The 22617-nt window shown below is 35.7% G+C and overlaps 1 protein-coding gene across 1 annotated transcript; it reads right to left on the bottom strand.

Annotated features, from left to right (window-relative positions):
- Positions 1-1041: 1041 nt before the first annotated feature.
- LOC118282477 (zonadhesin) lies at positions 1042-21576 on the bottom strand. The gene is made up of 36 exons (XM_050701550.1): positions 21457-21576; positions 21231-21272; positions 20668-20853; positions 20109-20291; positions 19257-19445; positions 18622-18819; positions 18132-18308; positions 17536-17721; positions 17169-17357; positions 16315-16512; positions 15854-16030; positions 15153-15338; positions 13986-14177; positions 13316-13498; positions 12458-12634; positions 11968-12156; positions 11492-11680; positions 10997-11191; positions 10563-10760; positions 10181-10363; positions 9855-10043; positions 9577-9774; positions 9105-9287; positions 8553-8747; positions 8101-8298; positions 7581-7763; positions 7111-7311; positions 6479-6661; positions 5826-6020; positions 5215-5418; positions 4438-4620; positions 3633-3953; positions 3137-3334; positions 2208-2393; positions 1595-1708; positions 1042-1241 (listed from the first exon to the last, which is right to left on the bottom strand). The coding sequence occupies exons 1-36, from the start codon at positions 21515-21517 to the stop codon at positions 1042-1044; spliced, it is 6609 nt and encodes a 2202-aa protein (XP_050557507.1). The 5' UTR covers positions 21518-21576.
- Positions 21577-22617: the final 1041 nt, after the last annotated feature.

Here is a 22617-nt window from a genome sequence, read left to right as displayed (position 1 = left end):
ATAGGTAGGTACTTATACACTGTACCCTAATTGCTTTTGTAGTTTTCGTACTTTAAATGAAGAAGTTATGCCCAAACTTTAAATATTTTTTTCAAATTATTATTAATATGTGATTACGTTTTTCATGAAACAATTCTGTTCATAGTTCTAATTATGTAGTTACGAAATATATTTTTATAGCACAACGGGCAAATGAGTGGACGGATCACCTAGATACTCATAACGCCATTAAAGTTTAAGTGGGGAATAGCCATGACGAATGAGTCGGCCCACGACCCACGGACACCCGCAATACCAAAGGAGTCAAGGGTGCGTTGCTGGCCTTTTAAGAAGGATTACGCTCTTTTCTTGAAGGTCATTTATGATTCACGACAGCTCATTCGTTTACCTTTAATATGAGCTGTATGAGCAAAAGAGCAAAGATAAAATATTAATATTAAAGGTGTAAGACGGTAACACCACAGTTTTATATAGATTTAAACTGGGTAAAGAAGGAAAAGAAAAAATAACCATGAAAATAAAACCAACAATTAAGTAAAATAATAATCAGTCGATCATTTTATTATTTAACTTATATCGTAATTTTATGACACACAAAATAAACATAACTTTATCGTAAAATAAATAGAATATAATCTATTTATTAGCAAATAGATAAAGTTATAAAGAGAAAATACATGTTTTACATAAGAAGAAGAACAAAAGAAGAATACAACAGTCTTTCAAAAATACAGTCAGTTAAAACCAAACAAATTAGAAAAATAATATGTATCGTGTGTATTTACTGACACATAAGAACAATCATTGTTGCTATATAATGAGACAATTTGAACATTGTTTCCTATTTCCAAAAAATATTAAGATATAAAGTTGAAATTGCCTCATTTAACATCTACAACATTAACACACTAACCGCCGTACTCAAAGACATTTAATGGTAACTTAGCCAAGTCCCCAACACACTTAACAAAGAAGTTACAAGGAATAGTATATTAAATCATCATTGTCAATCAATCTCTAAGTACGGCAGATACATTATATTCACTTACAACAATCCGAGATAGGTATGCATTCGCCTTGATCATTTCTGACGAGATCTTTCTTACAAATGCAAGCTGGTTTGTCATCTTTACGCGGTTTTGTAGGACATTTCTTCTCTTGTCCTACTTCGTCACAGGTGAGAGGATCACAGACCATTGAAGGATGCTCCTCGTATCTTTCCTTGGGACCACATGTTGGAGCTAGAAAATAAACATTAGTTACGTTGAATTATGATTAATAATAAAAAATATTTTTATGTACATCTCGTAGAATATTTTCAAACATTAGACATGTATTTTTATTTTCTTAGGCAACGAATAATCGCGTGATGTCACTTCTAAGACATTTTATACGCAGAAATTACGTATTTGCTCACGTTCCTAAACTTTCGTTTTATCTAGATAAGTATTGTCATCTTATATGACAAAATAAAAAAATACGTGTCTAACATTCTTTCATTACCTAACTGACGGACTAAGTAGATTTTTAATTATCATACCCCGTTATCATCCCTATATTGCAATGCAAAGCAGCATTAGGTATATAACACAACCGCCCAAGTAACAGCCTATAGGGCACTTAAGATCTGCCTTCTTGTAGTCAGAGCAACGTCTTCCGCAGTAATTACCACAGCCGGGTATTGCGTTTGGATCTCCTTTGCACGATACTGGAAATTAACATTATTATAAGAAACTTTAACAACATTATTGTGTTGTTATTTTCTTAGTATCTTGTTGAATTAATTTTCTTAGAATAGTCTTGCTGCAATTAAGGCTTTGGGGTGTATTGTTAAAACAATATTCAATTGTATTTGGCAAACATATGAATTATATGATAATGTAGTCTCGTTGAAGTGTGGGAGAGCCGAATGGGCCGGTTCGACCGGAGTGATACAATGGCTTCACATAAAACCTACGTGAAACAACTTGCGTTGTGTGAGGGAAGCCTGGGCATTGGGCCTCCGGTAGGCCCAATTACCCCCCTTCCCAATCCCCGATTCCCCAACAACTCTTAAATTTCTAAGCCTCAAAAGGCTGGCAACGCACGACATCGATTATAAATATGGTTAGCTTAATAGCTTATTGCAAGATTTTGTATGTCCATTTCACTGAGCAACTAATATAAGACACGGTTACCTTACCATACTTATAATAGAAATGACTTACCATTACACTGTTTAATTGGTATACAGATGCCATTGTCATCTCGAGCGTAGTCTGGGAGGCAATAGCATTGAGGGATGCACTTTTTATACTTGATGGGGCAATATGTTTGGTTTTGCTGCGATAGTGTAGCACACACGTTATCGCATGTACCACAACCGTGGTATTCGTTGGGTCTGGTACATTTTACTGTGAACAAAATTGATGGAATTAGTTTTTAAATTATATCAATTTCTGACTAATTATTGTTTTACCACGAAAGTGTATTGTAAAAAATACCATCAACAATATATTTAGGAAAGGTTACAAAATGTGAATGTCTTGTATGCAAAAGGTTTCACGAATTTTCAATAATAAAAATGTTGGTGTACGTAATTATTGCCTACTGCGAAAACATCGCCTATTGTACTGGTATTACTATTTTTTAATGTAGTTATCCTAGATGTGATTATGTGGTGTACAATAAAATATTTATAAATAAATAAATGATTGACTGTTATAGAGTTTAAAGAGTCTAGTGGGTCATAGAGACCATAGAAGCCCAATAACTAAAAAGGTGAAAAATAGGAAAACAGATTTATATTTAGTTCTATGATTTCTTTTCCTGTCTTTTCCACGACTAGGGAACTATGTCAGTTCAGAGCACAGAGTTCATTAGCCATGTAACAAACAGATGCTCATAATAATATGCAGTTGTGTGAGTGAGGTTACCGGAGGCCCATTGTTAATTAATAATCCACCAATCATACCAATCTTCCCAAACCGCGATTCCCAAACAACCCTTAAATTACTAACCCCCAAAAGGCCGGTAACGCACTTTGTAACTCTTGTGGTGTTTCGAATATCCATGGGCGGCGACGATTGCTTACCATCAGGTGATCCGTCTGCTCGTTTACCGGCTTATACTTAAAAAAAGATTTATCAATACTCACAACAATCCTCTTTTGATATACAATCTCCGACTGCATTTCTGTAGTATCCTTCTTCACACTGACATCCTGGAGTGCAATGTTCTTCATCTCCTTCTGGTGGATGTGGACAGGGGTAGTCTACTGTAAGGCTTTTGCAGGTTTGCGGCGGACACGTTCTTGTGCAATTCACGTATACTTCATGCGGTTTTGGGCATTTTTCTGTTGTGATGAAAAAAGCTTTTTTATTAAAGTTAACTTCTTTAAAACGTACTTAACTGTATTTGACATAATAATAAATATGAGTATAATATCGAATGGGTGTAAATAGTGTTAATATCAATGTTTTTTATTTATATCCATTGGTTTTTATTTATTTGCAAGCTGTTTTTTAAATATATTTCTTTGATTATTATTACTTTGATATATCGATTTGGCATTACATTTGGAATATTAGAGACATTTTTATATTTAGTATTAGTTTTTGATACTCATCTTTTAAATCAAACTGTATACTTACTTGGACATTGATCTGCAGGTATACAATCACCGTCACTGTTCCTTAAGTATCCATCTTGACATACGCAAGCACCGACACACTCATCAGACTCAAAAGTCTCTGAAGAGTCTTGAGCATCATCAGAACCTGATCCAGAAGTTGATGATGATGATTCAGAAGAAGAATCAGAAGTATCAGAAGACTCAGAAGAATCGAACTCAAGTGTCACTGATGGGTCTTCATTTTCATCAGAAGTTGGTTCGTCTATTGATGGACACTTCGTTCTCTTGCCTTCTTCATTAGCGCACTGTTTGTAGACTTCGTTTATTCCGCATGTTGGTGCTAGATGAATATAAAATGTTGATTACTATAGGTAAAACAAATTTACGTAGCTTACCTAATATGCGTCTACACTTTTGTTAATAACGTACTATTCTAGAAGGTTATGTGTGAGATCGAAGTATATGTGTGAGATAGCCATGCATGTGGCACGAATGGGCCGGCTCGACCGGAATGGTTCCACGGCCATACAGAAAATCGAAGTGAAACAACGCTACCGTTGTGAGAGTGAATTTACCGGAGGCCATACTTTCCCAATCTTCTCAATCCCCGATTCCTCAAAACCCTTAAATTCCGAACCCCCAAAAGGCCGGCAACGCGCTTGTAACGGCTCTGGTGTGTCCACCGGCGGCGGCGATTGTTACCATCAGGTGATCCGTTTGCCGTTTACCGGCCTATACCATAAAAAAGGAGTGATAAACTATTTTTCCGAACTAAACACCACGTAGCAACCAAAGGCTATAATTTAGATATGAGGTATACTTACTACAATTTTTGGGAGGGACACATAGTCCTATGTTGGTATCTAACACGAAGCCTTCTCTACAGTCGCAGCTATTAAGTTTGCAATAAAGTGGACAGAATACATTTTTACTCTTGTAGTTGGAGCACAGTCTACCACAATTCACACCACAACCTGACTTTGCATTTGGATCGCCTCCGCACGATGCTGTAATAAGACAAAATAGGTCAGTTCGACTAGCTCTGTGCAAACAAAATGCAATGTGCATCACTGAATCAGAAGGTATTAAAATGTAATATCCAGTTTTGGTCAGGTATATTACGATCAGTGAAGATTTTAATGCCATACATCGAAAATCATTATTGAACCAGTACAAGATTTAAGAAATAGCATTCTTAAATATTGTACTACAGTTCTTGGCAGTGGTGCTTACGACTTATGAAATAAGTGTGAGAGAGCCATGCTTTGCCATGTACGAATGGGCCGGCTCGGTCGGAGTGATACCTCGGCCTCACAGAAAACCGACGCAAAGCAAGTGCGAGCGCTTACGTTGTGATTCGTTGTGTGATTGAGGTTACTGGAGGGTAATCTTCTTAATCCACGATTTTCCAACAACCCTTAAATTTCTAACTTGTAACGCACTTGTAACGCCTCTGGTGTTTCAGGTAACCTTGGGCGCCGGCGATTGCTTACCGTCAGGTGATCAGTCAGGTCGTTTACCGGCTTATCCCAAAATAAAAAAATACCACAAAATCACTTTTGTATGCCATTTAAATTAAACTAAGACAGTTGAAAACTTACGGCAGGTATCAATAGGAACACATTTGCCAGTATCGTCCCTGACATAGTTGTCTATACATATGCATCCCGGCTTTCCTGGACACGTGTCACTGGCATTTCCAGTCAGTGCTGGGCAGTCTATGGGGAAGCCCAACTGGGAGCAGTATTGTGGAGTGCATAGAGCATCCGGACAGTCATTGGGCACCTCATTTTCGCCACATTGCACTGCAAACAAAAACATGATAGTTCAAACGTTATTGTTTTTTGGTTGCCATCATTCATCGCTTCGGTGAAAAACGGTCCTGGTTAAGATATCTTACGTAGCTAATGATGTATGATTCTCAATTACATTAAACTAACTCTAGAAAACCATTGTTTTTTTTTATTTTACTTTTCTTTTTATTAATGGTTCCCCACTCTAGGATGTGTCGTGGATGTCATTGAGAATCATACACATATAGACCCAGACCAACAATTTGTGGATCACACACAGTGTTGTTTCGTGCAGGAATCGAACCAGCGACACGTTGCACGGCAGCCTGTTGCCAGTTGCCTGCCAGTGTAGTTAAAGCCACCAGCAACCTACTATCTATCATATTTTCCTTTCTAATATCAACATAGCATTTAGTTACCTGGACATTCCTCTTTTTTAACGCAAGTTCCATTATCGGTTCGTAAATATCCTTCCACACAAACGCATCCCTTTTTACATCCATCTTTAGTTATGGCAATGCAAGGTACTGGCTTTCCCAACTGAGAACAGTTTCTGGGTCTACAACCTGAATTCATACATTCTGAATATTCTTGATTGGGTCCACATGTTGGTGCTGAAAAAGATAAAGTGTGACTTTATTCTGCTTTAACAGAATTTAGTTTAGTATTTGAGATTTTATGATTTATTGCCGCACCCAGAGACATTTAATGAGTACTTAAACTGATCCTTAACACGTTATCTGCCACGTAGGTCACCGGTGACCTACGTTAGTGGAGGATTTGCCTTCAACAGTTTTCTGATGGCAGTTAAAGGCTTAATGACCCAGAGACATTTAATGATTTCGTATCCACAACAATTGCTAAGGATACTGTTAAGTTACCATTAAACGATTCTGAGTATGGCGGCTAGACCACAGTTATTTTTTGCATTTAGACTATCATCGTCTTGACATTTATTCATGGTTTGGACGTCCAAAGACGACATAGGTTTGTGCATATGGATAATTTCTTAATTTGTTTCATTTGAAGTTGGCTACGTAGGAAAATTTAAACAATTAAACATTTTACTTACTGCATTGTTCAGGCTTAACGCATTTATTAGTTTTATCATCATAAACATGTTCCTTTTTACAGTCACATGCATTGAATTTGCATATTCTGGGACAAATGACATGTTCAGCCTTGTAATTGGAACAATGTCTACCACAGTTTATACCACAACCAGATTCTGCATTCTCATCACCACCACATGATGCTGTAAAGGAAATATAATTTTTTAACTACAAATAATTACAAAAAAGGAGGTTTTCAGTGTGTTTGCATGTATTGTATGTATGTGCGCGATTATCTCGTGTTAGGCCAAACCGATTTTGATGCGGTTTGCAGCATAGTATTTTTAAGACCCAAGAAAAAGTTTCAGGTACCTATTAACCGATAAAAAAGGAGGTTCACACTTTAACACATGTTTTACGTATTGTCCGTGATTAGTTCTCGTTTGAAGTCGGTTTTTTAAACGTACTTTTATTATTATTATTTTGAATATCCCGACGAGATAGAACGAAAAATAAATAATATCATTTGATGTTTTATTTAACAGAAATCAATAATTCTTCTACATCACACGTATAGCCATTCTAAAGGAAAATATTTACTTTTGTCCGATTACGTATATTATTATTATAAGTAGGTAGCTAAAATACTTACGGCAATCCTTTTTAGGAATACAAGTTCCTTCATCATTTCTTACATAGCCATAGTCACAAATACAAGCCGGTTCACCGTGACATTCGGAGTCTTCTGTGTTTATTGAGCAGTTTAGAGGGAAGCCTAGTTCACTACAAGTCTTTGGTTCACATATATTTTCTGGGCACTTTTCATATCGCTCATTTGTACCACATGGAATTGCTGTGAAGAAATTTGTCTTATTAAATAGTTTTATGTATAGAAATTGTAACAAAATACGATATTGAATATATTGGCGAGTACATTATCTCGTTGTAATAAATAACTTGTCAGAATTGCTTTTTTATGGTAAAATACCACAACATTTCATCTTAATAATTTTAATGTTACTAAAAATACATTAAAGTTTGTTAAAATACATTAAATCTTGATCGATTCGTATAGCAAATAGAATAATAGTAGATAGTATACAGAACCAAAAAAATACTTACTGCAGTTTTCAACTTTAACACATTTATCTTGGTACTTGTCATAAACGTAGTCCTTCCGGCATTCGCAGCCGTTGTATTCACAGATATCGGAACAAGCCATGTCGGTTCTGTTATGGTTAGGGCAGACTTTGCCACAGTTTACTCCACAACCGGACACTGCGTTCGGATCACCTCCACATGAAGCTGAAACATTGAATATTTTTACACTTTTCCGATTTTGATTTCCATTCTGCCCCCTAGAGGCTAGATGAAAGTTGAAACGGTGAGTGAGTACAAAATGGAAGAATCAAAAAGATTAATGTTAGTAACAGTTGAAAGAAATATTATTAACAATTTAAATCGGTGTTGCGGTGAAGTTTCTAAAAATGTAATAGACTTTTTAGTTTAATGTAATTTTTTTAGTTCAATGTCAACGCAAAAAAAAATCATACCCCGTCATCATCCCTATTTTTATTATTAATCGATTTTATATCTGAACTAAACACGTGACTTATATTAAGTATACTATTACTATACTTACGGCAATCTTCCTTAGGTATACATTTTCCTTCATCATTTCTCACGTAGTTCTCTTGGCAGACACAACCTGGTGGCACAGGACACTGCCCGTCTACGAAATCTGGACAGGGCACTGGGAAGCCTAATTCTGAGCACTTCTGTGGGGCACATACTGCTGGGGGACAATCCACTGGCTTTTCATTTTCACCACACTTTAGATCTATACGAAACAGAAATAACATATTTTTAACATGCCACTTTTAAGTAGTTCTAATTAGAAGAAGATTACAGATAATAAATTAGATAAAGAAATAAAATTAGCCTTGTCTGCCTCATTATTTTGGGATTTATCACCTAATTCATTGAAAATGGGCATAGTATGAGGTGACTAACAATCACTTCTTCAGCGAAAACAGGAATCAAGTTCTTACGCCAATTTGCACATGTCATAATAATAACAGGTATTATACTTACTATCACATTGTTCTTTTTTAACACAGATGCCATGCTTATTACGTAAATATCCTTCTATACAAACGCAGCCCTTTTTGCAATAAGCAGGATTAATCTTAACACAGCGTATAGGTTGTCCCAGTTGCGAACAGTTTCTGGGCCCACATCCACCATTCATGCATAATGAAAATTCTTCATTTTCTCCACAGGGTGGTGCTGAAATAATGTCATTGGTAAGTTGGCCTTCACTTTTAATTTTTATTATAACTTATAATCGAATGATAATAGTAGCATTAGTATTTAATTTTGTCTCCACCCCTACGTGTCGTAAGAATTAATACAAAACTTAAAGACTTCCTAAGTATTTTTTTAACCAACAATTAAAGAATTTTAAATTCTTTAAGCATTATTATAATAGCCAAAGCCGAAGCCTAAACATAGACTGACTATATTTCTTTTAACAAGTCTACTATGCCATTATAGCAAATCCCTTCCAAAGGAGAGAAGACACACCGCCCAGAAATGGATTGTTACGGGTTTCAATAATTTTGATACAATTGTCAAAATACTTACTGCAATCTTTAACTTCAACGCATTGTTTTGTATTATTGTCATAAACAAAGCCCTCTTTGCAGTCACAAGAGTTCGGATAGCAGATCTTTGGACAAGGGTAAGGCTTTGGGTACTGATTGGGACAACGTTTGCCACAGTTGACGCCGCAGCCTGCTTGAGCGTTGGGATCACCACCACATGATGCTGAAAGATGGGAAATATGTATTTATTATTGATGCAAAATTGCTTTGTGTTGGCGGCAGAGTAGAATAACATTTGTCACTCTTTCCCGTAGGTATCAATGTCTGATAATCCTAAACCTTTTAAACTGCGTTCAGCAACTTTGTTCTTCAAGTCAGATTATAACAAACCGCTCTTTTATAGAGAAGACTATGAATTAATTAATTAAATTAAAAATTATGATGCAACATTGATCTTGATTTAAATTTTCAAGGTCATATTTTAGCGGATAGTAAAATAAAGTTGAACTTACGACATTCTGACTTATGTACACATTTTCCTTTACTATTTCTTACATAGTCGGGTTCACAAACACAGCCCGGAGGTTCTGGACAACCACAGTCTGAGTAGTCTGGACAATCGATGGGGAAGCCCAATTGAGAACAGTTTTGTGGAGCACATACAGCCGGTGGACAATCCACAAATCTTTCATGTTTGGGGCATTTTGGTTCTGTGGGAAGTAAAACATTTTTAGGAACAGTTTGAAATTACTTTTCTTTAAATACGGTAGTAAAGAAAGATTTAACGTACTTGGACACTTCTCAATAGGTATGCAAATGTTATTTTCATCTCTGGCGTAACCTTTTTCGCAGTAGCACATTCGGTTACACTGAATGTTTATAATAGGACAATGTGTTTGGTTCTGTATGTGCAACGTCTTACAGACATTGTCACATGCACCGCCACAAGAGTAATACTCGTGCTTACCTCTACATTTCACTGTGAAAAGAAAAAAAATCAAGGTAAAGGTAAAATAAGAACCCATAATTAATTGAATTGAAGAAACTATTTAACTTATTTAATTTTGTCAAGGATATATGATTTACAGAAATTAATGTTGATGTAGTTTCACTTACAGCAATCCTCTTTAGATATGCATTCTCCTATTTTGTTTCTGTAGTATCCTTTATCACATCGACACGCTCCCTTACAAACTGCCGTCGTTATGGGACATTTGTATTTTCTTCCAATGCTTTCACAAGTCTGTGGCGGGCAAGATGGTGGACAGGACTCGTAATGTTCATGTTGTCCGTTACAATCTATTAAACAATACATTCGTGTGTTGAACGAGGTTTGAAGCATGGAAGCAGTTGTATTAGAAGATCAGCATACTGCATCCAAATTATTTGATACATTTTAGACTTTAGTGTGTTCTAATAAAGTCGATAATATATTGAACAATGAGCAATTTGGGGTATCATCACGTGCTTCAGTGTCAATAAAATTTTGTATACTTACTATCACATTTGGGTATTGGAACACAGGTGCCGTTTCTTGCTCGCAAATAGTCTTTCTTGCAAACGCAACCCTTTTTACAGTCCTTAGGGTCCATTTTAACACATGGCACTGGTTGCCCTAGTTGCGAACAGTTTCTGGGTTCACATCCACCATTGGTGCAGTTTGAAGGTACTTCATTCTCTTTACAACGTGTTTGTTCTGAAAATATAAGTCATCAATTAAAGAAATCTATACATACTATACGCTTTTTACCTATGAGGCTATGAACTTTTCCTTATTCTTACTTTGACCTATGACCCTTTACTATATTTATGGGCAAGTCAATCTACTCCTTTCTGGGAAACAACCTGATTTTTTACTTTATTATTTTGATTTAAAATCGAAAATCCAATGAAAATATAATGCCACTGCACATGACTGAAGGATTTACTTACTGCATTCTTCTTCCGATACACATTCGCCAAAATCGTCTCTATAGAAGCCTTGTTTACACTGACACGCGCCCTTGCAGTCCGACTCCTTGATTGGCCTCATTGGACAATGATATATTTTTCCAATACTTTCACACGTTTGTGGAGGGCAAGTTTGGGGACAGTGGACGTATTCTTGATTTTTACCAGTGCATCTCTCTGAGGATATAAAAAAAAAAACTGTTAAACAACTCACAATTTTCCCACATTTACACGTAATATACACTCGGAACTTTGGTCTTGCAAACGAAATTACAAGTGTTTCCTTCATTTCTTGATAAATATTTTATTAATTGGTGTCGTACACGGTTTGAAGGCAATTTAATGATCCATGAAATTAAGGATTTTTTTCTAAGCTGATGCAAAATGTTTTCAAAACTAAAATCATTAAAAATTTTTTTGGTCCACCATGTTTCACTACAAATAATACCTCAAAAAGCCTTGATTCAAATAACTTACTTTTACATTGTTTGGGATGGACACATTTTTGATCTCCTTCGTCGTCGTAGACAAACCCTTTTTTACAATCACAGGCATTTCGCTGACATTCAGCTGTACAAGACACATTGCCATCTTTGTAGTTTGAGCACAGTCTTCCGCAGTTACCGCCACAACCGGCTACTGCGTTAGGATCACCACCACATGAAGCTGCAAATAACATCGTGTTCTTTTTATTCACTCCAGAAATGTGCTTGAGTATATAATTATATTTTAGTAGTAGCGGCTAGTACTACCACAGGTGTCATTAGATTTGACTAAGGGACTACGTATGTAACAGAAACCCGGCAGCAACGTTCTCTGATAACAACTCCTTATAAACTGCAGTTTTCGATCCGTTTGCGTGGCATGGGAACTATAATAATCCTCTCTTAAGGGCTGTTGATGATGTGGATGACGAGACCATAAGGAGCTTAAGACAAGTAAAAAATACTTACGACATTTAGTTGCTGGAATGCATGTTCCATTTTGTCGTACATATCCTTCTTCACAGACACATCCGACTTTACAGTATTTTTGGTCCATTTTGACGCAGCCCGTAGGGAACCCTACGTCATCACACGTCCAAGGTCCACAGCCACCATTGCTGCAGTTTGAAAGAACTTCGTGCTTGCCACAAGGTGGTTCTAGAAAATATTTTGTATCATTAATACGCAGTACGTATCATCAGCATTCAAAAACTTTTGAATTGTACTAGGTAAAAAGATTAGGAAATTATTATTGTACCTTTAGCGCATCAGGAATTTATGTTATTGTATTTATTTCAATACTAGAGAAACAAGATGTGACTAAGAGAGGGATTTAAATAGATAATAAATAAAAGTGGTGCAATATCTCTGAAAAGTCTAGAGATAACTCCAAAATTATTTACTATCAGCTTGCCCATTATATCTACCGGAGATTTTCATAATAATAAAGACTACTTACTACAAGATTCAATCCGAACACATTTCTTAACTTTGGGATTGGGATCGTACACATATCCGTCCTTGCACTTGCAACTGTCTTTGTAACAGACGCATTCATCTGGTTTAGGTCCTGGACAACGCTGGGAACAATCTTTGTCACAACCTGGTTCAGCATGAGGGTCGCCGTTACAAGATACTGTTGAAGAAATGTTAGGTGTTTTTACCATGAAACTTCTAGTCTATGTATTTAAAATCTCTTACAAATTGGCTCTTAGATTTATTCTGAATTCTAATAAGGATTATAAGAATTCAGATTAAGTTATAAGGAAGAGATTTTGGCTTTTGTAGCATGGAGAGAGAATAAGTAACGTACGTACGTTAAAAATAGGTAATAGACAAAATTATTGTTATTCCCTTCTAGGCATGCTCTGTTAGGATACCTATTTGATACGTATGCCAATCGATAAATACATAATTACACTGTCAGATCGGAGAGTTTCAATTAGAAATCCATTGCTCAGAAATCGTGCTTAAGACAGTACAGAGCCGCATTTTAGTTTTCATTAATTAAAATAATTTTGCATTTCTGTACTGCATGATAAAATTGCATCACTATATACTCAATAAGTAACTTGGTGACTAACTATTGAGCATCAAGCTTGTAATTATCAAGATACATGAAAACATTGAAAATATTTCGATTAATTGAATCAATCCGATTGTGTGATGGCACCTGTTACACAGCAGAAAATTTGCAAGATTTGAAACAATGCAAGAAATTTAAAGTATCACAATTTTTATTAAATTGGCAAACTTACTCTGAGTACTGAGTAACACCAGGGAAGTAGGTGGGTAAAACTAACAAATATTTACTTACCGCAATGTGCAGGGTGTATACATTTTCCAGTTTTGTCATCCACCACGAAACCTTTCTTGCAATCACAGCCATTACTGTTGCAGATAGCTGAACAGACGATATCATTCTTCTTGTAGTTGGAGCAGTATCTACCGCAGTTTACCCCACAACCTGATACCGCATTTGGATCACCTCCACATGAAGCTGTAAGAACAGGTTATATTGTTCAGAGCCAGAACCATGCTTTCATGCAGATTTCTTAGCCTAACTTAAAGCTATATGTAAGGTAAATGTCTCTCAACAGTTCGAGGAACTTTAACAATTGGATACCTATCTTACTCTAAGATTTATTTTAATGCTTACTTTGTCTTATGATTGTTGCAAAGTACACAACTAAATGTCGAACTTTATACTTTAAAATACTTTTTCTTATTTGAATATAGAAGCCAAAAAAATTTATTGCTCTTCTTGAAGCCAAAATCTTGTGCTCAGTAGTCTCAGTTATAACTGCATCCTCAGAATCCATACTCAGAAACATTTAATGATTACTTAAATTATCTCTTAGTAACAATTTTGTTCCAAAAACAATTGCTAAGGACTGGGTTAAGTAACCATTAAACGATTCTGAGTACGGCGATAACTCAATAACACACATTTACAGAAAATACTTCAATACGCCAATAATACTTACGACAATCCTTCTTCCGTATACAAGTGCCGTTATCCGCTCGTACAAATCCTTCTTTACAAACACATCCCTTGGTACAGCGTGAGCTATCGGATTTCGGACAAGGCATCGGGAAGCCTAATTGCGAACAATTCCTGGGCGTACACTCATCGTTGGTGCAGTTTGAAAATTCTTCGTTCTTCCCACATGGTTTAGCTGTGATATAATTAAGTCTTGTATTTAAATTAGTTTTATTGTCAAGGTCAATTAACATTTTTGTTGAAATCCCACTCCCAAATCTCCCTAATACTCAAATCCCTAACTCCCAAAAGGTCAGCAACGCACTTGTTACTCCTCTGGTGTTTAAGGTGTCCATGGGCAGCGCCGATTGCTTACCATCAGGTAATACGTCTGCTCGTTTATAGTATTAGTATCTCATAAATAGTAAAATTAAGAGTTTAATGGGGTAAATGGAGTAGGAGTACCTAAAGCATTTTTATTTATTTATTTAACATTTTGCATCTTTATTGTACAAGGGTGGGCTTAATGCCATATTAGGCATTGTTGCTAGCCAACCTTTAGGTGATGCAGTGATTATGTGGTTTGTGTAATAAAGTGATAGAAATCATTCAGAATGTATTCAAAGAAACTAAAGTTGAAAAATATAATAGTTATGCAAAAACTACATATAATGTTAAAGGACTGTTAAAACAATAAAAATCTGACATTTACTCCAAGTAAACATGTGAAACAATTAATTTCCCCAACATAATAAACTGTTGTATTATTTGCAAGCATTTTATTTACTTTATCATGATTTCTACACGAGTCTATAGATTATGTATTAAAGAAACACCTGTTTATATTTAATTAAATAATAATGAACCGTAGCGACTATTGTCAACTTTATTCTTTAAAGGACACGCATGCGTAAATGACTATTAAATAAAACAGTTGTTAGATATACTGTACTTGGATTGCAGAATTTTAGAATGTAATGAGTCGTGATTAGTTAGTAAATGAATGAAGTTTGATTGGATTTTCTATGGTTGTTTCTGACCAACCAAATAAAATAAAGCAACAGATACGTAATTCAAGATTATTTTAGCAAAATATGATATACGAGATTAGGAGCAATCGTGTGATTGTTCCTAATCTAGTTGTAAAAGAGGGAATAAAATTAATACTTACGACATTTCTCTGGAGGAACGCACTTATTACAGGTGATATCGTAATAAAATCCGTCTTTGCAATCGCAGGAGTTTACACGACACATTTTATTGCATGGCCTTGTGGTGTTGCTAAACAAATCGGAGCATAATTTGCCACAGTTCACACCACAGCCTGACTGCGCGTTGTCATCGCCTCCACACGATCCTGTAAGGAAGGATGCGTGAGGGATCAAGCTAAGTAAAAAATGTTTAAGGAGTGGCTGATGTCCCTAGGTATGGTGCCATAACAGGCGTTGTGCCATAGGGCCTCCGGAGCAGGTCTAATTAGATAGTTCGATGTTCCTTATCGGTGCTGAAGGTAGCCATTAGTTTTAGTGGTTTTATTGAAGTATAGATGCTACATTCTTAAGTTTTTTTTTTCCAAAAATCTTGGCGACTTTTGAAGGTTTCCCCTAATGGGTGGTTGTTAAAAATGGCTATTAGTGACTTTTAATAAAATTGACGGTTTGAAACAGTTATCTACCAAACACTGGTGTTTTAACAAACACACACACCAATTTACAGTTTCAAATAGATACAAAATGATGTAGATCACGACAAATGTACAGGTATGTTCCAAAAAGTTTTTGAGCCCCTCGATTATTTATGAAAATATTAACCAATTTAAGAAAAGAAAATACATCTTAAATAACTTTAAAATAAGGCCTAATAGTTACTTACCACAATCCCTCATTGGTATGCATTGGCCAAAGTCATTTTTAACGTATCCAGAGTCACATATACAACCGGGTTCCACATCTCTGCATTCTATAGGGAAGCCTACTTCGGAACAATCCAAAGGTCGGCAGATCTGTGAACTACCGTCATGATAGATTCCGTGATCTCCACAATATCCAGCTGTAAGAAAAGTAATGATAAAGTCTCACATGATAATAAAAAAAAATTAAATTAGAAATATTCCGAATAAATGATAAATATATTTCCTCTAATTTTAAAATTAAAACCTATGTATGTAGCCCAATCTACTCCAATAGATAGGTAGTTTATAGTTAAATATGCCAACAACTATTTTGGCAATGCTATATCTATATTTTCTTTTACAGTTCTCTAATACGCCATACCTACTATGTTGCAATACAAAATGTTTTGTTAGCTTAGATTAAGTAAATAAAACCACTTACGACATTGTTCTCTCGGTATGCATTCGCCGTCAGCATTTGTAGCATAACCGTCAATACATCGGCATCCTGCCTTACATTTGGGGTCACCAGGCTGCAGAGGTGCCGCGCATCTGATCACTCTTGGATCTACACTACAATCGTATCCAGGGCAGGAGCTTATACATATGTCGTATTTTTGATTCTTGCCATGACATTTAGCTGTGTGAGTAATTAATATTCTTAGTAAATTATTGATATTTATGTTTGAGTTTCCTAGAATATCTACAAATAGTGTTATGTTTTTATAATAACAAATTAAACATACGAAATTGACTAAAAATCACGGTACAGTTATGTAAATTAATGGAAAAAATGAGGAACACTGTGAGCTGCGCGACGTCGCCGCGTCTGTTCATGCAGTTTATGGGGAAGAGTCCCTCTGAGATAGCACCTTATTTAATGTAATCCAGAATATTCTGGACTGGATACCTGAATCTTTTTTTTATTAATTAGACAATTATAATGAATACTAAATGAGCATTTATCATAACTTAAACTGAAACTAAACGTTATTACACTTCACATTGACATTGAAACTTACGAGAGTCTGTTTCATGTAAACCGACTCCGACAGTATTCCTGAAAGAAGGTCGGGCAAAGTATTGCTGGGTTTTTAACGGTGTTTCGAAAATTTCCCATTGGTATCCCAAAGTCTGGAATCGTGCCCAATATGTGACAATAGGCTCATCTCCTATTACATGGGACGTATAACTTATATGGTGAAAATTGGGTGTACATATGTATTTCTTCCTTTTCTCTCCTTCAGGGATAAAAGATGTGTGACGTTTAAAAATAAGTAATCAAGTTATACTAACGACAGTCTTTTTCAAGTACACAGACTCCAGCTCCGTTTCTCAAGTAACCGTCTTTACATCGGCAGCCTTCCTTGCAGTCACACTCAGGTATAGCAGCACATGAATATGCAGCTATGTTCTCACCACAGTAACGAGGTGGGCAGTCTGATACACATGAGTCTAATGTCTCATTTTTGGGACATTTTGATGCTGAAATTGTTACAAATGTATTAGAGTCAAAGTATTTTTTTTTATTTCAAGTAAAAAGCCCTTCCCGGTTTATCCAAATTTGAAAGTCAAAGCAAATATTACAATATAAAAAAAAGATATTCGAGATACGCAATTGCTCCTAATCTAGTTTTAAACAGAGAATAAAATTAATACTTACGACATTTTTCTGGAGGAACACACTTATTACGGTTCGTATCGTAATAAAATCCGTCTTTGCATTCGCAGGAGTTTACAAGACACATTTTATTGCATGGCCTTGTTGTGTTGCTAAACAAATCGGAGCATAATTTGCCACAGTTCACACCACAGCCTGACTGCGCGTTGTCATCACCTCCACACGATCCTGTGAGGAAATTAAGCAGTTTAGAAGTATTTTTCTCATATATCGATAACAAATCTCTTTCACTAATCAAAAAAGGGGTGGTTGATTAAAACCGCTATTAGTGATTTTTATTGATTGGTTTTCAATAATTATCTACCAAATACTGGTAGTATACCGGTGTATTCACACACAGACACACACATTTAAGGTGAAACCTTAAATGTGTTGTGGGCTGAATAGATATAAAATGATGTATATTATAATAGGACTAAGGGAGAAACCTTTGTTTAGTAGAGGACGTCACCTGGCTGATGATGATGATGATAAAATGATGTGTTTGAGCCCCTGATTATTTATGAAACTATTAGCCAATTTAAGAAAAGAAAATCTATCAGAAGTTACTGTAAAAATAAGGTCTAATAGTCACTTACCACAATCCCTCATTGGTATGCATTGGCCAAAGTCATTTTTAACGTATCCAGAGTCACATATACAACCAGGTTCCACATCTCTGCATTCTATGGGGAAGCCTACTTCGGAACAATCCAAAGGTCGGCAGATCTGTGAACTACCGTCGTGATAGATTCCGTGATCTCCACAATATCCAGCTGTAAGGAAAGTTATGATAAGGTTGTGACTCGGTAGCATGATAATAAAAAATTCAAAATTCCACGGAATTCATAAATATATTTCCTTTATTTTTAAAATTAAATCCTATTTATGTAGACCCCAAACTACTCCAAAAGATAGGTTAACTTTATACTTAGATATGCCAACAACAAATTTGGCAAAGCTATATCTATATTTTCTTTTACAGTTCTCTAATACCAGCCATACCTAGTCTGTTTCTCTACACCAAAAATCTCGTAGAAATAAACAAAATTTTTTGTTAGCTTTGATTAAGTAAATAAAACAACTTACGACATTGTTCTCTCGGTATGCATTCGCCGTCAGCATTTGTAGCATAACCGTCAATACATCGGCATCCTGCCTTACATTTGGGGTCACCAGGTTGAAGAGGTGCCGCGCATCTGATCACTCTTGGATCTTTACTGCAATCGTATCCAGGGCAGGAGTTTATACATACGTCGTATTTTTGATTCTTGCCGTGGCATTTAGCTGTGTGAGTAATTAATATTTTTAGTAAATTATTTGATGTTTATGAGTTTCCTAGAGTATCTACAAATAGTATTATATTATTATAATAACAAATTAGACATACAACATTGACTAAAAATCACGGTACAGTTATGTAAATTAATGGAAAAAATGAGGAACTTTGTAAGCTGCGCGACGTCGCCGCGTCTGTTCATGCAGTTTATGGTGAAGAGTCCCTCTGTGACTCGAAACAACGGCTTTTAACGGTTTTTCGAAAATTTCCCAATGGTAGCACGAAGTCTGGAATCGTGCCCAGTATATGACAATAGGCTCACCTCCTATTACATGGGACTTATAACCCAAATGGTGAAAAGTGGGTGTACATGTGTACCTCTGCCTACTCCTTCGGGGATAAAAAAGGTGTGACGTTTAAAAATAAGTAATCAAGTTATACTTACGACAGTCTTTTTCGAGTACACAGACTCCAGCTCCGTTTCGTAAATAACCGTCTTTACATCGGCAGCCTTCCTTGCAGTCACACTCAGGTATAGCAGCACATGAATATGCAGCTATGTTCTCACCACAGTAACGAGGTGGGCAGTCTGATACGCACGAGTCTAATGTCTCATTTTTGGGACATTTTGATACTGAAATTGTTACAAATATATTATGTCTTTGACTGTCAATAGAAAACTGTTCTTTAACGCTTTAACGTTAGCGGAGGATTTGCCTTTGCAAATCGGTCACCACGGCGTTCAATGTGTTAAAGTCAATGTCTAAATTATTTATTTCAAATAAAAAGCCCTTTCCGGTTTATCAAATTTTTTACGACAAAGCAAACATTGCAATATAAAAAGAAACAAAATGACTGTCTGTCGGCGGTCTTCTAGTGAAGCTATTTGCTCGTTCTATAGTGTAGATTCATATGGAGAAGAACGGGCAAGAAACTCCATAGGTTACTCTTTTTCAATCCGGTTCACAATATTATTGTCTTGCATGAGAGCTGATAATGCTTCTTCTTTCTTTTTAAAAAAAAACGTTGCCCCACACTAGGGTTGTCTCCTGTGTCGTGGGTGCGTATACAAACGTACGAGCTCACATAAATCTAACACCCAGACTCGAAACAATAATTTCTGGATTACACAAACTCGCTACCCGTTGCGCGGCAGCCAGTTGCCCAGCCACCGCACTGACCGTGCAGTCAATGATGGTAAGACGAATGATTCGGATTCAAACCACGTATGTGTCACTTATTTCTTAAAATTCTTGAATAGTAAGCAAATATGTGATGAGAAATGAATGGTACTTACAGCATTTGTCAGGTTTTACACATTTTCCTTTTTTGTCTTCGTAATAGAAACCTTTTCGGCACTCGCAACCATTTTCGTAGCATATTTTTTTACAAGGAGCTGTGTGGTTGTAGTAGTCATGGCAATGTTTGCCGCAGTTTGTGCCACAACCTGATATTGCATTACTGTCTCCTCCACATGATGCTACGGAGAAATAATAAATACTAATTATGAAGTCTAAAAGAATTTAGTATTATAAAGAAGAATATAAAACCAGTTCTTCTGGTTGCTTTTGCATTAAAACACACTATCTATGTATATAAAAAATTTCTTTGTTTTTGTCAAAACTGAATTATTCTTCAGTCAGTATTGATTATGAAAAATGAAGCTAGAATGTATTCTTAATGGGATATAATATCTGGAGATGCAGACTACCTAGCGGGTTTACCGGGACTCCGTAATAACGGGGTGGTTTTTAGTCAGTAAGAGTCTAACACTCTCCCTCTCGTATCACCCAAGGCGGGAGAAGTCATTGAATGAATTTCCCCCCTTAAAATAATATTAAATTCAGGATACTCACGACACTCCGTCATTGGTATGCAGTTGCCCTCATCATCCCAAACATATCCATAGTCACAAATACAGCCAGGTTCTACAGAATCCGTGCAAGGTTCAGTGAACCCTACTTGGGAACAATCTAAAGGTCTGCAAATCTCTGTGTTACCGTCATGATAAATCTCGTTCTCGCCACATGATGTGCATTGAGCTGCAAGAAGTACATAATTAAATTTCGTTGGTTGCACAAAAATGGCTTAAGAACCGCTGATAAAATGCACATTTCAACAGATATTAATAACTTTATGATAAAATATAATAAGGTTCAAAATTAAATAAATAAACAAGACATTATAATAAAAATTATTCATCTACCTTATTACATAGAAAGTAGTGAAATGCAGAAAGATAGCGATATTTACGAGCTCAGTATTATAAAACATTATCACTAATTAGTGAGCTGAAGAATTCAGGTTGCATTAATTTTATTTTCTTTTACCTATGTTCTCCTTTCTATATATTAATGATCAACTATTCTAATCTAGCAGTTAGTAGCTAATATTTAGCCTAAATATATTATAAACTTACGGTTGCTACGGTCCGAAGAAGTCGGGTAAGGAGCGAAATGTCCTGCAAAATTCAGATTTTAGAGTAAATAAATAGTCGCTTTTATGTAAACAAAATTGTATTTAATATTATTGGGCGCCATGTTGAAAAAAATGACAACAATCTTATAACTTTTTGCCAGTTTAAAAATATTTAAATGGCAATAAAAATCAATACAATGATAACAAAACTTGAATCCACTGCATACCTTCGGAAGATGTTATGAAGCCCAAATTGGCCACGACCCACACCACGAGTGGCTTCCACATTGTAACCAGAATGGTGTGGTTACTGGTTATCAAAGCTATTTACCTCTTATATATATACACACGACTTCGTGCACTTGTTTCAATATGAAAGGTTTAAACCAATAATGTTTCAGACGCCATATCAATGGCAAATGTAGGTATTCGTTCCTTTGTATATGTTTTTAATTGTATTTTTTTTTATTGTAATGTCACACATGTGTTCTCTTGAATGATAGATAAACATTAAATGATTAAGTACAATCACTAATAAACATTATGTATCATAAGTGAATATATGTATTATGTAGCTACATTTCTTATTGTTGTTTTTGTTTGAAATATTGAAATTGAATAAAAGTGGCATTGCATTCTATAGATTGACGTACTTAAGTGCCAATTGTTTGTTTATAATATACGTGTATGACTAACTATTAAATGTACCTAATCTATGCTTAGATTAACATATAATTATGTAAAATAAAAAAGTAAAAGTGTTTGCTGTGCATGTGGTCCTCGATAGAGGGATCTCCTTAATTATTATGGACCTAGCCGTATTTCATATAAAGTATGGGTCCAATAGATATCGATAAGATGTGATTGTCAGAGTTACTCAAAATGGAGAAATAAAAAATCCACACGAAGACAGACATCTGAGCGGACGGAGTTGCGGGCGGAAGCTAGTATACTAATAAGACGATACTAAATTTCAACGAGCACATCTTTCAGACTTGTCTTTAATTATAAAAAAAAAACAGTGTTGGTGATCTTAAAAACCTGTGTTAAAAGAGTAAATAATGATGTATTTTATGCAAATCAACAATTAGAACCGCGTGCCATCGTATAAAGTAATTAACACTAAAGTTGCGATAATTTATTTCAATTCGTGAACGACTGTCTGTCGACATTTAATGGATCACGATTACAATAATTATATCGTGTGAAGATTCCAAAAAAAAAAATTGATTGTTTACTTTGGTATTCAAGTAATAAATGGTTTTATTTAAGTACTATGAAGATGAGAATGGGGTAATTGGGCCACCGGTAACGTCACTCACCATATCAAAATGTTTATTCACTTTAGGTATAGCCAATATGTAGATTATGCAGAATGATGTATGGTT

The sequence above is a fragment of the Spodoptera frugiperda genome, chromosome 20, assembly GCF_023101765.2.
Source record: "Spodoptera frugiperda isolate SF20-4 chromosome 20, AGI-APGP_CSIRO_Sfru_2.0, whole genome shotgun sequence".
Taxonomy (NCBI): domain Eukaryota; kingdom Metazoa; phylum Arthropoda; class Insecta; order Lepidoptera; family Noctuidae; genus Spodoptera; species Spodoptera frugiperda.
This window is presented reverse-complemented; position numbering and strand designations above follow the sequence as displayed.